Genomic DNA, 16,396 nt, shown 5'->3' on the forward strand with positions numbered 1-16,396 from the left:
GGCAGTATTTTATGATGCGCTAACCCGTCCTTTCTCTCTGTCATTCCGTGGCCTCTGCAGGTGATCAGTCAGAATGAAGCAGACTACTTCTTTGACTCACTAAGGCAGGTGACAGACTGGAACAAAAGGAACAGGCCAGGAAAAGATGGTAAGGAGAATGCCAGCATGACCAGAAGCTGCATGAGGTGCTGTGTTGAACTGGAAAGCAGATGATTCATCCAGTAGGATTCACTCCATCTTGGGACGTGTTTAGCGGAGTCTTGTATCATTTTTGTTTGTACATACACAGTTAATGCCTGCACCAGCAGCAAGATCAGTGACCTGATGCAGCCAAGCACTGGCTATCAAAAACACCAGAACATTTCTGCGGGGGGGAACTGTCCAGAAATTTGAAATTAGTACAGAAGATTTTTTTGACCTGTTGTATCCAAAACACACAGCTGGATATATGCAAATTAGATAGGTCGATCCTCAAATACCAAGAATCAGCAGACACATGCAAATAGGTTCTTTACAGAGTGTGACTCAGATTTCTTGAGTTGTTAGAAAATTTTTAACCAGGTTATTACCTGGTGATACCCAGACACATTATGTTGTCAAGGAACCACTTGTTTGAATAAAGCAATGTAAGAATAATAATAATAATAGCAATTCCTTGCACTTACCATCCCACCCCCACCCATGGATACTACATATTTTGAAACCAATATCAAACTCTGTATCAATTTGTCCTCACCTTTGCGTATTTCAGGACAGCTGAGGTTCAACTCCATGAAGCTCTGTCTATGTATCTAAGACCTTCTAACTTCTCTTCCCTCAGCTGATGTAGCTGCTAGGAGCTCTGAAAATCACAGTATAAAGATGTGGGTGCACTAAATCACAATTCATTTGTAGAAGCACAGCCATCAGATGTATTCACATCTGTGTAAGAGAATTTGGGTGTATTGTACACCAGCAGGCAGCTGTCATGAGCACCAGTAACACTCAATGGTAGTCCCTCAACTTGTCCTCCATCTGATCATTGTGTAAGCAGTGTCCAGGAACTGAAAACTGATTCGTTTTGTCATCTAAAATGGCTTTTCGTGTTGTTTTGTTAATAATTTTGTTCATTGCTATTAAAACCATAATTACTTTTCTGAAGAAATTCACAAGCCATTTAAAAACTGTAGGACTATCAGTGACACAGAGAACACTAACAAGGTCTGATCTCCTTAGGGGCTGCTCTGTCTGTGGCCTATGAGGTGTACTTCATGAGAAAGCTGTGGCTGAATGTAACTCCTGGCAAGGATCTGAAAGCTGATACCATTTTCCACTACCACCAGGTGAGCAGCTCCCTAAAGAAGAGGTATTTGTGATATCTTAATTTCTTGTGAGAAATTAAGTCTGTAGGAGTATTACTGTCTCCCTCTTGAAAGCCTGCATTATGGAGCCTCCAGAGGAATACCTCCTCCAGAGTGGGGCACAGCTCAGCCTCAGAACAGATTTATTTCTCCCAGTGTTCACACCTGAGATATACTGAACATGTTGGAGAGTACAGCTCCTTTATCTCACTCTACTGTGGAAATGCTCATTGTGCTCCATAAATCAGAGAATCACAGAAAGTTTTGGTTGGATCTTTAAAGATCATCCAGAGAACCTTCAGAAGGAGCTAAAAGTTCTTGGGATGTCCTTGGACTGTGTTTGGCAAGACTTGTGTCCTGACCTCACAACTTTAGAATGTTTAAGTCTATTCTGTCTGGATTCAGAGCTGGTCTCTTGCAGGAGCTGCCAAAGTACCTCAGAGGCTACCACAAGTGCTCCAAGGATGAAGCTGTGCAGCTGGCAGGGCTGATTTATAAAGCGCGCTTCAACAACGACCGCACGCAGCTGGCAGCCATCCCCAAAATCCTAAAGGAGCTGGTGCCAGACAATCTGCTCCGAGCAGTGGCACCAGATGAATGGAAGAAGGTAAGAACATCAGCCTTCATTAGTCATGTTACAGTTACAGAGCTTTAGTAGAGAAAACACACTGAGCCACACTACATTTTTGATCTGATGGTCTTTGAAAGTACTCTGGAGGGATGGTATTGGATATTGCTGGATTTGCCAGCAGGATAGCAAGAGGATTTGCTTTTTACAATCCAAATTTTACATACTCTACCAAAATTCTGAGAGATATCCGCAGGCCTGGATGGCTTATCTGAAGTGTGCATCTTTCTCGGAGATACTAATCTATTTCTAGTGCCCAGAAAAAGAGTTAGAGATAGGAGAGCCAGTGATGGGACTTGGAAGTTGAGGATATTGGACAGAAATAGAAAATTAAGATGTCTCATAAGTATTTCTTGGCAGCAAATCAATCTCCTTGCACCATGTCCATGATACTTACAGCAAAAGGCTCTTTTATCCTCAAAAAGGGCAACAAGGTTTCAGCAAGTACTTACCACTTAGTCTGCTGAGGAAAACACAGGACATTCTTTCAAATGCAAAGGGAAAATTCACCCTCCATTTTTCAGCCAAAGATGTAATTTGTGTCTGTGGGTGTTGAACACTGGCTTTCTGAGTTTTATCTCACATTGCCCCTGTGCCTGGAAGTCCATTTCCTCAGGCTGCTGGGCTTCCTTCACCCAGCAGAGGAATAAGGAACACTGGAGGGTGCTGGCTTCACCTTGCCCCATGGCATAGCAGCTGTCTTCATTTTCAGTTTTCTGCTGCTGGGGCATAAAGCCTGATTGTGGTGATGAGCTGATGCTGTCTTTAGTGCTAAGGCTAAGCCTTGGAAACCTGCCTGTCTCCAACTCAGCTGGCTTTGTATCCTCTCCTCCTAAACAGAACATTATTGCAGCATATAGTAAACATGAAGGAAAAACTGTGGATGAGGCCAAGATTGCTTTCTTGAAAATGATACACCGGTGGCCAACATTTGGATCAGCCTTTTTTGAGGTGAAGGTAGGTTTGAAGGCCTGTCTGATGGATTTGGTAGTAGATCAGTACCAAGGGATACAGACGGACTATGACTCCATATCTGAAAGTAAAAATATATTATAAAGCTGAATTCCTGTAATCTATAGAGGAAAACTGAGTTCCTTCCAAACTGGGAGATGGATTCTTTATCCATTCTAAACTATGCTTGTTGTTTACTGGCAATGTTGTTGCTCTAGTTATAATACCTCTACTACAATTGTGTAGTAGCTGTAGGGGGCTAAATTGTCATTGCTCTCCACAAGAAAATGTTGCCAAATCTTATCTCTTTGGTGCTCTTCCTTTAGAACACAATGGTACTAATCCTCTCATTCTAGAGTGGGTATCACCCAAGAATAATTTCCCATGTGTTACCTTTGATTTCTCCTCACTAGGCTCTTAAGTGGTTTGCAATCATTCATTAAACTTGTTATCAGACAGCACAGTAAATAATGGACCTGATTCTGCTATTGTGTAGCATTTGCTCAAGTCATCAATATACGGCCAAAATGTTTCAGTATTCATTTGGGAAAGAGAACAAGAAGCACTGGACACTGTTAGAGGTCACTAGGCCCCTGATACAGATAATTTCTCAATTTTCTGCTTACCTTGCTGTGTTACTCATTTACAGCAAGCCTCGGAGCCCAATTTCCCAGAGATTGTACTGATTGCAATCAACAAGCAAGGAGTGTCACTGATACATCAGAAGACAAAGGTAACAGCTGCTTGTCACAAGTCCATCTAAGGAAGGATGGAACAGACCCTGCTAATTTAGAGACAGTGATAGGACCTTGCCCAGGAATGGTAGGAGAGAATAGAGGCTCTCTATTCATTTTCTGTGGGAAACTGAAGAAAATGTTACTGCTTCAAATCACTTAGCAGTTTCTACTCTGGAAAGGAATAGGATAGAGCATGTCTGAAAAAAGACATGGGAATCATCATAGACCTGGCAAGGTGGTAAGATCAGGAAGATGGATGGGCAGTGCACCCAGGGACCTGCTTCAGAAAAATGCTTTGCAGGAAGCCCCAGCTGTCTAAAAGATCAGGCTGAATGGCCATGTTTAGCTGCAGTCTAACCCCAACAGTCTGGTCTTACCCAGGTCTCAGGAAAAGGGAGTATCACTATTTGGTTTCAATAACCAAACAAATTAAAAGACAGGTTTAGATTATTGTAAATCTAATGGCAGTGTGCTAAGGCAAAGATCAATATATAATGAAAGGAAGTCTCATTAGTATGATTAGGATTTACCTGTTTGGTGAAAATACAAAGTACCACTAACCTGGATTCAAGAACTACCTTGATCCACTATTTTTATAAATGAAGTGGGAAAGAACAAGAATTCTCTGCCTCTACAGGCTTTCTTATGTAACAGCCTCTTTTCATTTGAGAAATGTTCCATAGATCACTTTGTTTCCCCTTACAGGATATTTTAGTAGTCTACCCCTTCAATAAGATCTCCAACTGGAGCAGTGGGAGCACATATTTTCACATGACCATAGGGAACCTGGTACGAGGAAACCGGCTCTTATGTGAGACATCTCTGGTAAGATGAGTTTTGCCAACTAAGACACAACAAAATCCAAATTTTTCCTTTCCAACCCTGATTGCTACAAAAGATGGTGTGAAAACATAAATACCAGTTCAGCATTATACCAAAATAATTGTACCATATATATGATAATTATACCAATTATACCATAAGTACCAAAAGCATTCACTGCTGTGGCAATAAAGCTGCCATTTAGAACTGGTTCAGCTCATATATAATGCTATCTGATGCAAAGATGCATGACATAGGAGACATGGAAAAGTAGTAATTTCCCAAATTCTTCCCATACATCAAAATTCTATCAGTTTGAGAAGACTGCAAAGCTACATAAGGAGTGTTTTGTCTTGCATGTCTGCCTACAGTAATGCAGTAATGCCAGCCCTGTAAGATCACTGTATTCATATTTAAAGGTAGGTTTGTAAAGATAACAAAAACATTTAAAGACTAACTACTCTGACAGAAAAGCTTAGATTCTTAAATGCAAGAATCTTAAGTACAAGTCAAGCTACAGAGTGAATACCAAGGAGACAGCAGAGCTATGGTCTATAAAGTTTTTGAAATCTATAAAAAGCAGAGGAAGGAATGGATAAACTATAACTAAACCAGTGACAGATATTGAAAGAAAATATGTCCATGTAAGGAATAACCTAAGAAGATGATAAATGAGGGAGGAAATGATAGCTATTTTTGCTTCTGGAGCTCCCTGAGAGATTTAAGACTTTTTCTTCCCTGACAGGGTTACAAAATGGATGACCTGTTAACATCCTACGTACGCCTGCTCATGAATGCTGTAAACAAGCAAAAGAACCTCCAAGCCTGAGAGTGGAAATAGAGCCCATGACCTGTACTTGTGCCAAACTACCTGTAACTTCATATCCCAGAAGAAATGCCATTTAAAAAATATTAATATTGTTGATCAATCTTCTGAACACACACTGAATGAACTGAGTTGCTGAAATACTACAACAAGAGAAACTCAAGTGAGCATGTGCTTTCAACTATCTGTAACACTTCTGTTTTAGATGTAGTATGAGAATTCCATTCAGATACTGGATTTAAAGAAAGTTTAGATGGACTTTAATGTTCTATGGGAGTGGGGAATCCCAGTGAGGGCCCCTTCTAATAGCCTGAATCTCCTCCATTCAAAGACAGACACACATGAAGAGCTGTCTTCCTTTTGGAAAGAAAATGCCCCTTATTGAATATACTCTTACCAAATGTACAAACCCCAAGAGTCTTTGCAAACAAAGGTAATGTAATTTTTTCCCTCCTACTGGTAATTCTAAGACGGGAGAAATGCCCTTTAGTAGTAGATAACTGGACAGTTTGAAAGGTAAGATATTGTCCCCTGACTTACTACAGCCTTGCTTAAATGAAATAGTCTTCTTTCTTCTACATCTTATAATGCTCTTGGAAACTAACAACCACTTTCTACTGTACAGTTTCTAGTAAGCTCTGAAATTAGTCTGGGGTTTGGGTCCATCACTTTTAGTTGCTCCTATTTCAAGATATAGATGAGCTATTCAGTGCAAATCAGAACTGAAGAACTCAGTCTAACAGAGGTCTGTTGAAAAGAGACTTTTCTGCTCCACAGGAATGTTCTGTTTGGAGTTATGCAGACATTCCCTCAGAGACAAGAATAATAGCTTTAATTTGTCCTGATCTTTTCTGCTTCCTGTTTAGCAGACAGCTTGAGTGGTAAAATTTGATTCAGCACTTGTTCATCTCTAAGAGCTTTGTAGAAACACAGCTTTGGTGCCACAGGAACCAGAGTGTGCTCTGAGTGTGTAAAGCAGATACAGACTACGGTGGGAGCAAGCTTAGCTGCTTCCCCTCAGATCAAGTACTCCTCCCTCACTCCCAGTGAAACAAGAACATGTCTTAAAGCATTTACACCAAGTTCCTTGAGACACAATCTGGCAGTGCTGGGAAAGCAGCTCTGCCTGATCTCTCAACTTTGCCAATGGATGCACAATGGTTCTCTTGTTCCCTCAGACATGTGCATGCAAAATTCAAACGCTGGTGGGAGTTTTGTATATGGTGGCAGGGAAGAGCCCACTCTTTGTGCATCCAAATGAGTGCCACACCTGTCAGAATAGCTGATCTTTTTGCAAGCAGTTGGATGCTCCTGCTGTAATGTCCGTTGCTGGCAATGGAAATGCTGGAGTCTAATTACCCAGAGTGGTTTTGTCACCCAGTGTCTGATCTAACTAACTAGCTATAGATGAGAAATGTTCAACACTTCACCTGTACAAAAAGAAATCTTGCAGCCAAACTGTATTGTTTCTGGTTTTTAAATAAAAGACTGCAGAAAATCAACCACAATGTCTCTTTTCTAACCAAGTGAAGGTTTGCTCCAGATCAATGTAACCTAAATCAACCAAATATCCACTATATCCTGTAATTATCATAGTATCCCATCTGCTCACTACCTACACAACACAATTTGTACAACACAGCCACTAAAAGGATGATACCCCTTTCTGCACATCCTCATCAACCAACACATCACCACAGAAGCAGCACAGGTCCAAAACATGAATTCACCACAACAGCACCTCAGGTTTCAGCACTCCCAGTATTCCTCAGAGTGGGTAACAGTCTCTGGCTAAGCACTGAAAATATGGCATTAACTGCACACTGTACAATTTTTTTTTTTTTTTGTGTAAAGATTTAAAATGTATTACAGTTAACTTTAATACAAGAACATACAAAGGCACAGTATTACAGCATTTCAATCCACAATCATGTGCTTTGGTTAGACAGCTCAAAAAATGTGTGATAAAGTGAGAGCTCTACACAGTGCAGAACCCATCAAGGCCTGAACCAAGGCAGGGAGCTGCTAATTCTTTTCTCAGTCTAATACCCTCAGCACTTAACAGTGCTTTACAGGCTAGTAGAACCATGTTTATTACATGCTTGCCTGCAATCTATTCCTTCCCCATCCAATCACTTCTGAAAGAGTGTCAGTCATATCATCTAATACCAGCCATGCCACATCAGGAATTCTCTCTACAAAAGGCTGACCAGTGTTTGTCAGCATTGCACAGACTGCTGTAAAAACACCAGGACACAAATCTAGAGAGAAGATTAGAGCCATAAAGAAACACTGCAAGTGATTAGCATACCCATGAAAACAAGCTTCACACACCATGCTTTCTAAAAGCAAAACCATTTTCAAGTGTACTCAGTGAGTGTTAGTGATTTTAATTAGGTATAAATATGAATTAGGTATAAATATAAATGTATAGTATGAGACATCTTCTATTAAGTGTAGATTTCTGAGCGAAGCTCAACCTTCATATAAATCTCTACTCTCCAGTGGTGTGATGCTTAGGAAGAATTTAGCCAGCAGGTCTATTTACAGCAATGGAAAAAGCATGCAGCTTATTTCTTACTGACACCTCGTCTATATTAATTAAAAAGAAAACAAAACCCAACCTCTCAGCCTACCAAGGCATTAAGGAGAACTTGTGAGTTTGCACTATATTCTACTTGGTTTTTAAAAAATAGACTGACAAAAGTAGAGGAAGATGCATTTTTTAAAGCCATTTATAGTTATTTCTCCTACTCCTTCAACTCCACTCTCCCAAAAAAGATGTTGGTAACAAACTACTTTAACTCTGCACATTGCAGGCTATGGGCACCAGAAGTATAAGAAAAATGATTGTGAAAAATTAATAATTTAAGATAGCATCACCCTCCATTAGTATAGAGATCAGGATCACAATTATTTTGTTCACCGACTAATTTTGCAAAATGTCCTGAAGATAAAGATGTACTCCAAATCCTAGAGAACTGAACAGCTTATCAAAGAGAATGATATCAACTCTCCTTAGAATTCTGAAGCTTTCTAGGTCTGCCAATTCTCTAACACAAGACAAGGTGAAAGCACTCATTCAATCTTCACTGGCAGTACAGAAATAATGTCATTCACATTCACATACATGCATTTTCCATTGCTGAATGTGAGTGGCTGCTGAAAGAATATCTATTGGCTGCTAGTTACTTAGTCCTCCCATATTTACCAGGAATGTGTGGCTGTGTGTTCCTCCACCACTTCCCAGGAGGCTGGGGATACACAGCTGCTCAGATTCAGCATTACACAGGGCCTGTGACTGAGATTACAGGAACAGACTGGAATGTTTTATGCTGAGAAGAATCTGCATAACATACTGAGCTGCACCTAGGTCAGAATTCAAGTGTTTTGTGCTGTGACAAAATGCTAAACAGGTTTGATTGTAAATTGGGGTCTTGGCAGGGCCACACTACAGCACCTGCTGTTCTTTATACCCTTAACTAAAAGACCATTTTAAGGCTGATAAGAGAACAGTGAATAGCCACGTGTTCTCCTAAAGCAGTGACACAAGCAGCTACTGTTACTGGAATCTACAGTGCAACCTGGTCAGGAGAAGATGAAAGAGTTTACTGCTAAAATTAGACCTACCCCTCAGCATTGTTAGAGTGGATACAGCATAACCCAGTTAAAAGATGATGGACTTACAGCAACAAAAAGCAAAGCAGCTGAGGGAAACTGAGTTACCAAAGGCAGTGAAGCTCTAAGAGATGGTCTCATGTGTGGGATTCTGATCAGCAATCCAGGATTTCCTACCACTGCTTTGGTATCCCTGGTGCAGTTCCATGGGTACTGATCCAGCAAGCACAGTAACACAATTCTAAGGTACTGCCCCAATCCAACTGCTGCTCACACACACAAGAAGTGGGGAAGCTTGAACTTCTTGCTAGCTAGTTCACCTGTGGCTGCAGGGTGTTGTCTAGGCACAACTGCTGTGTTCATTTGACTGACTAAACCAGCCACTTTTTGGAAGATTTAAACCATGCAAAGGACAGTAGTGCTCCAGTGCTTGTCAGCCTTGCAAAGGGGCAGGCAGACTCTCACAACTGTTCATGGAAAGGGATTTACAGGCTGCTCAGCTTAGTTCAGCACAAGGAACTATGGGGGTCACCTCTGGGGGACTCAGAAGCTCACTGGGATCTTAGATTGTGCAGGTGGGCTCAGGAACAGCACTGCTGATGGCTCACCTCTAAAGAAGTATTGAGAATATCCAAAACCAGTAAATTTCTCAGCACCTTGGCTTGTGGTAGGAGAGACTGTAGGACCAGTGAAACCTCACTGCTGACAGGCAAACTTACAGAGGAGAACTATGTGCTTGAGATGTTAGCATCATGTCTGAGATCCTCTCCTTAAGTAAACTCAGGTCTCAAAAAGAAAGATGAATGGGACTCTTATGTGGGTAAAAAATTAAGAAAATGGGTTTTTTCTGCATAACACATTTGCTACAAACTCTAAACATTAGAAACACCTTCATGTAAGTGGACTTTCTGGAGCATGACCAACAAGCATATACTTGGCTGGCAAATAAAGTGAGAATGGGAAAACTGAAGTGCTTAAATTGGTACCATATTATTTATTCAATTTCCTTATGCAGAAGTGTAACCAGTGCTCCAGCCGTACTGCCTCAATAAATATCAGCTATGTCAATGGACAAGACATGCTTTGTGTTGCCCAGCAGAAGCTCTACCAGCCATGTAGTAACAGAGAACAGAGAAAATGAGTGTCAGTTCCAATAAAATGTTTAGTTTCCTATAGCCACCTTCTCCTTAAGGAGAGCCCAACTATTCTGAAGAGGCTGACATGGCCTTGACAGCTGAAATCTCCTTAGTACTGAGCACAGAAGCAGCAAAAGGAAACTTCTTAGCTGCCTTAACACTGGGCCTAAGCAGGCAGTGCAGATGCCATAGCAACTGGTTCCTGGGCTTGCCCAGTCAACCTACAAACCAGAAGGACTGGGATATGGGATAGGGCACCCATATATTCTCTGTAGGAATCTGGAGAAAGACCAGAACTTTTTGCACGTAGTAAAGAATGACAACTTTCAGACTGTTTGCCTATATATTAAAAAACCTAAAAACTGCTTCAGCCAGAGTAAGAAGAAAAATTCTGATACTCTGATTGAGAAAGAGCAAATCTGACATTTCTTTCAGCCCTACATTTAACCACTCTTCCAAATTCCTTGGACTAGAGGAGTGGAAAGAGTAGTACAGCTCAAGTGAAGAAGGAAAGATTGTGTATAGCTCCACAAAGGCAAAATGCAATGTTAGTAGCAAATTAATAATCAGCCTGTGCATTGCTCAAGCAGAACTCCTACTCCTCTTCCTGCCAGTGTTAGTAGACAATTGCTTGGGAAAAGGGACAGTCTAGATGCAAGAGACATCACCAGAAGCAGGGGAAGGTACTGCTTATCTTTGGTTCCACTTCTTAGTAATTGCCTCTGTAATCAACAGCTGCAGTGAGCAGCAGCTTGTGTGTGCAGTCAGGAGACTGACAGACCTGTTTGCTTTAAGCAGAGTTTAAATCTAAAGCTTTAGGATGGATCTTCTTGGATGCCAGCTCTGACAGCTTCTTCAGACGTTTCTTCAGCTCCAGAGGGAATTTCTCATAGCATTTCTTGCATACAGGCTTCATGTCAAACTCCACAAATTTATTCCTTTAACACAAAGAAGAGTTGTTGAAATGGTATTTGTAAACTATATGCTTCACTAATTAAAATATCAATGCAGCTACATCAGTGTTGTTGCAAGTGCTCTATTCCATTTATAAAACAACTCATTTCCTCATCTGGTGATGCAAGCATAGAGATTGGGTTCTTATCAGTGAACTGAGGTCTTTAGTACTCCTAAGTAAATAAGGAGCAAGATTTTGCTGTATATTTACATGTAGCAGTCTAGAATAATAATTTTGTTACTGTAGAATACAAGTGTCACTTCAGAGGTCCCCTTTGGGATGAATTAGAGCTCCTTCATATGGTCAGTGGAGCCAACCCAGCAGAGTAGGATAAGGGTTTGAACCTGAGAAAGGAAAAATGCAGGACTGTTTTTTTTTCTGTCCCTCTTCTATACATAAGTGAGGTAAATATTTATTTCAAAATAATCTATGCAATAGCAAACATTGTTATTGAGGGGAGCAACCAAAATTAAGGAGACATGGAGGCTGCAGGTTATTCAGGACAGGCAGTTCCTCAAAGTTTAGAATCTTCCCTCTGTACTGCTGAATGAGCTCCCCTCTTACCCAACCTCCTTACAGGATAGATTAATGAAGGAAAATAGATCAGAGAGGATGCTGAGTGTCAGCTCCCTTTCAGTGCAGAAATCAGTGGAATTTTAATCACCTGTTCCCACAAAGAAAAATGTATATTGGCCTTCAGAGAGGCAGAGGCTCATGGCTCCTCCAGGCTGATACTCTGCCTTAGGGGCAAATGTCTCACTCACATGGTCCAAAATACAAACAATGACTTACTTCAGAGTGAGCTTGACGTTGCAGGTGGAGCAGGAGAAGCAATTCACACACCAGGCCTTGTTAAGAGCTGATACCACTGCAAAAGTAAAAGCACCAAGTAAGAGGAAACTGATGGATTGCTTGAATTCAGATTTATATCCAAATTCAAATGAGGCCAGATGTGAAAACAAGCACTGTTGTCTTGCAACTGTGGGACTGCAACAGCTGCACTAACAAATGAAACAAGGACAGCAACCCAAAACAAGGAGAGAACAACTCTTACCATCTCCCTCTATCACGTGGCTGCAGTTGTAGCAGACATCTCCAAAGAGCTGCACAGAAAAAGAAATAAGAATACAAACTCATGTTGCTGACTACTCATGGTCCCCAAATCACACAGCTGGTGTGGACATTAAATACTAATAATCAAAGAATTCCCAGATACAGCAGTGGCCCCCAAATATACCAATTTAAATCTTCTGAATAACTTCTCATACACTTGCCAAATAGTCTATGTTCCTTTGGATCTCATACCACTAACCACTACAAAACCTTTTTTGTTGATGCCTCACACTCTAGCACTGTTAGGGGATCTTAAAGTCCTGTGGAGAAGAAAGGATGGGTAGAGTAAGATGCTTAGTGTAGACAAACATCTCCTGATGCTCAACTACAAACCCCAAAATAGAACTATTGCTAAAATACAGCCACTGTCAGAACAGCAACACTTACCTCTTATGAGAGAGTTATTGATCTGACAGAAGAAAACACCAAACCAAAACATTGTTCAGTCAAATGACATAGAAAAAACAGGGTTTGATTGATTTTTCTGTTTTTGTTTTTTTTTTTTTAATAATCTACTTTTCTATGTTTTAGACAACACAGCAGTTGCCTCATGCCCACAGAAAGAAATAATTATCAAAGAAGCCCACACAAATACATTAGAAGTAAAACCACAGGGATTTTAATCTCAACCCATGGTCAGTGATTTTCTGTCAATGGCACAAATTAAAATCAATGTCCCCAAGACATTTCTGTTCTGTTTTCAGCATCACTTTCCTGCCAGGAAAAACTATTATTTTTCTGTTAAATCTGACTAATTTCTTAATATTCCATTGCATCTACAAATTCAGATTATGCAAAATCTGCATAGCTTTGCATATACACAACATGAAAAAGCATTTGCCAGACACAACAAGTACCTACATCACAGATGGCTGAATTTACCTGATTATAATGAGTCTCACAATAGGCCAGCCCTTTTTTCTCATAGTGTCGGTGCCCCAAGAATGGCTTCTCACACTTGGCACAAACAAAATGCTGTAGAAGAAAAAACACCCCAACATTCCATGGCAGGCAAAACAACTTTCCCATCACCAGGTAAAAACATGGCAATAAATCCTAGCTCAATACATGATACTTGATCACAGAACAGTTTGGGTTGGAAGGGACCTTAAGGCTCATCTGGTTCCAACCCGGCCTTGGACACTTTCAGGGATGGAGCAGCCACAGCTTCTCTTGGCAGCCTGTGCCAGGGCCTCAGGGCCTTACAGGGGAGAATTTCTTCCCAGTCTCTAACCTAAATCTACCTCTTTTCATTTTTTCATTTAAAGCTGTTATCTCAATGTTTTAATGAAGCACAGACAGGAAAGATCTTTACGGAAGCGAAAAAAAAAAAAAACCAACAAAAAAACCCCCCCAAAAACGGAGATATTTAGTCTATTTATAGTGATTAAGAGTTGTATTAAGGATAGGTGGAAGACCTGCAGGAAGGGCAATCATCTTGTGTCTATCCTGATAGACTTGTGGACTACTATCTTGTTTGTTTCAGGGAAGAGAAGCAGGAACATAAACATAGTTGGCATGAATACACCTCAAATGAGCAGCAGCATGTCTCTCAGGTCAAGCCCTAGGAGGCATAAATGACTGAAACAGAGATGACTAAAAATCATCAGAGCAAGTTGTGATGACTCAGCTGAAAGTTATAGAAACAATGGAATGAAAAGACTTAAAAAGCAAGCATTGCTCAGCTTTCAGTAAAAATTCCAACACTTATGTGCCTGGTAACTCAAATTGGAGAGGATATATCTGAGTACATCATACAAAATATGTACATTTATCAGTAAGTAAATGCTTTTCGGTGAGCCCTCTTCCGCAAAGATCATTACAAATTTTAAAATTATTATAGCTGTGAACACAGCTTTCTTAGGAAACCTGATGGCCCTGCTGTAACTCATTCACTCACAAAAGGTGAAGACAATCCAAAGCATAAGCAATTTAGTGTAGTCTGAATCCATATATCACAGACGACTTGCATGTCAACAGCTTCCCAGCAGCACCAGCCCTGCTCCAGAGGAGCTGCTGAAGGCAGTTTCAGGTTCAGAAGGGCTCACCTCGACGTGCCACTGCTTGCCCAGAGCGTTGACCACGCGGCCCTCGATGGGCCTGCGGCAGGCGCCGCAGATGGGGATGCCCATCTTGTCATGGCAGGGCAGGCAGTAGAGCTCCCCCTTCAGCTCCCGCGCCTCGGCCGTCAGCTCCTTCCTGCAACAAACCCAGCTCAGGGCACTGAGGGAAACTCTGCAGCGCCCAGGAAGAACTGCTGCAACACTAAACCTGAGAGTTAACTTAGGCAACATTCACACGACAAATACAGTCATTTTAGCTAGTGAAATACAGTCATTGTCAACTCATCTTTCTAAAATTGCTTTCTCAGTTTGCCAGACAAGAAGGCATGCAGACCATCATGTCTGCAGCTGGATACTCTCACAGACACACGAGGTGCACCTACACGGACACCACAGTGCCATGCTGAGACTTGAGGTATCTCTGAATGGGAGAGCTCAGGTGCAAGAGCCATCCTAGCAGTGCTCAACACTGAGACATTTACTTGCACTGTTATCCATTCTGGAGCAGCACTGTGCCCAGTTAAAATGCCTTCATGGTGAGTAATTCAGGTCAGACAGGTATCAGTGTGGCAATGGACAGTGCCACAAGACTGACACAGCTCATCAAGCCATTTTGTTTTTCTATCCAGGAATTCAAAGTTAAGCTATTTTGGACAGCCTGGTAACTCCCATCTTTGGAAAACTCTACTTTGGTAATCTGCACACAGACTTTCAGATAAACTCATGCCAAGGAACTATTTTCACTTTCATTATAAACTGTGTTAGATAAGAGAATATTAAATGGCAAAATAAAATTAAAATTCCTGTAGTTTTTCCAAACTTATTTCAGTTTCTCCTCACACAATTTCTATTTGCTCAACAATAACAATGTGAAGGCAGCAAAGTTTAGACCTTGGGAAGGACTGCACTGCTGACTCAACTGTTTGTCTCCCTCCTTTTTTGTCAGAGTTTACAGTATGGTAACATACCCACAGTGGGTGCAGTTGAAGTGATCTGGATGGTAGGAATCATTCCTAAACATCAGAGGCTGCTCATCAATTATCAAGTGGCACTTCTGACAGATGTACTTGCCCAGTCCCTTGGCTTTTTCACGGTTGTGGCATGGCCTGCACAGGTGCCTGGTTGAACAAAGTAAAGAAAATATTAAAAAACTCTTTCTCCTAAAACAACATATAATACATACTGTAGGAAGTACTTTATGTAACAGAACTGAACTTATGAGGTCAGAATAAACATAATTAAGTTTGGTGTCCAGTTTCACAGAGAAGAATGCGCATAAAGTAGTCACAAAGTTGTATTCCCTTAGAAGACTACTCCAGCATTCACTGACTGATGTGCCATCAGAGGTATCACCCAGTCATTCTTCTAGGGATCCTTTCCAGCCCTCCAGATCTTTTCTGATAGCTGGGCAAGGAAAGGCAGCAACACCCTCTATCTATAACTAATGGATCCAACCATAGCAGAGGCATTACAGCACTGGAGGGAGTCAAGAAGAGAATAAAATGTATCAAACCAAAGTGCATTGCTTGAATGCCTTTTGCCATGGCTGGATTCCTTAGTCTTCAGTATCTAGGAAAAACAAGAGACCTCTTGTTGCCTACAAATTCCTTTTACTCCTAAGTCAAAGAAAATTAAGAACGATGCAATTTTATGTAGTAAAAGCAGCTGTATTCCTAGCACATGTTCTTGAACACATTACAAGTACACTTCTAAACTGACAGATAAACCAAATTTATGGTAGAAAAGCTTGGGCAAAGGCATAAAAAAACTTGTGAAGGCTGATGGAAGCCATCGGTTTTATCCCCATACTTAGGAGCTCTGAGGAGAAGCTGTTGCCTACTACCTATCCCTCTAGCTGCAACACTGTGGGCTGGGGAAGAATTCATGGTAAAAGAAAGATGACAGAGAATGACTTCTGTGGGTTTCTTTGTCCCAAAACTAACAAGTCTGCTTCATTCCTTTCACTGTATCACTCACTGTGATATGTCAAACACTCATGGAGATTTACAGGTCATTCTCAAAACACATCAGACAAAAGAAAAAGTTCAAATGGAAAGGGCAGATTTACAGATTAAGTAGCAGGTTCTTCACAGGGCCCCTTCCAAAATTCTGCCCTGACGAATTATTTACCCTTAGATCTGTGAAATGAGGGCAAGAATACAACACATGTTGTTGTGAGGCCTCAAACATTTATGACTCTCAGCTGG

At 41.0% G+C, this 16,396-nt stretch overlaps 2 protein-coding genes across 2 annotated transcripts in view; one reads left to right on the forward strand and one right to left on the reverse strand.

Annotated features, from left to right (window-relative positions):
- Positions 1-5,307, forward strand: part of MYO7B (myosin VIIB) — a 45,527-nt gene extending 40,220 nt beyond the window's left edge. The window contains exons 42-48 of the mRNA XM_054515913.1: positions 61-148; positions 1,216-1,322; positions 1,762-1,947; positions 2,809-2,925; positions 3,569-3,652; positions 4,362-4,481; positions 5,224-5,307. Coding sequence (XP_054371888.1) covers positions 61-148; positions 1,216-1,322; positions 1,762-1,947; positions 2,809-2,925; positions 3,569-3,652; positions 4,362-4,481; positions 5,224-5,307 — 786 coding nt within the window. The remainder of the gene's footprint in view (positions 1-60; positions 149-1,215; positions 1,323-1,761; positions 1,948-2,808; positions 2,926-3,568; positions 3,653-4,361; positions 4,482-5,223) is intronic.
- A 1,852-nt stretch (positions 5,308-7,159) lies between these two features.
- The window catches only part of LIMS2 (LIM zinc finger domain containing 2), a 31,811-nt gene continuing 22,574 nt past the window's right edge, over positions 7,160-16,396 (reverse strand). Inside the window, exons 5-10 of the mRNA XM_036388862.1 lie at positions 15,158-15,307; positions 14,175-14,325; positions 13,009-13,101; positions 12,068-12,116; positions 11,806-11,881; positions 7,160-10,996 (exon numbers count right to left, since the gene is read on the reverse strand). Coding sequence (XP_036244755.1) covers positions 10,849-10,996; positions 11,806-11,881; positions 12,068-12,116; positions 13,009-13,101; positions 14,175-14,325; positions 15,158-15,307 — 667 coding nt within the window. The 3' untranslated portion in view covers positions 7,160-10,848. The remainder of the gene's footprint in view (positions 10,997-11,805; positions 11,882-12,067; positions 12,117-13,008; positions 13,102-14,174; positions 14,326-15,157; positions 15,308-16,396) is intronic.

The sequence above is a fragment of the Molothrus ater genome, chromosome 10 (genome assembly GCF_012460135.2).
Source record: "Molothrus ater isolate BHLD 08-10-18 breed brown headed cowbird chromosome 10, BPBGC_Mater_1.1, whole genome shotgun sequence".
In the NCBI taxonomy this organism is placed as follows: domain Eukaryota; kingdom Metazoa; phylum Chordata; class Aves; order Passeriformes; family Icteridae; genus Molothrus; species Molothrus ater.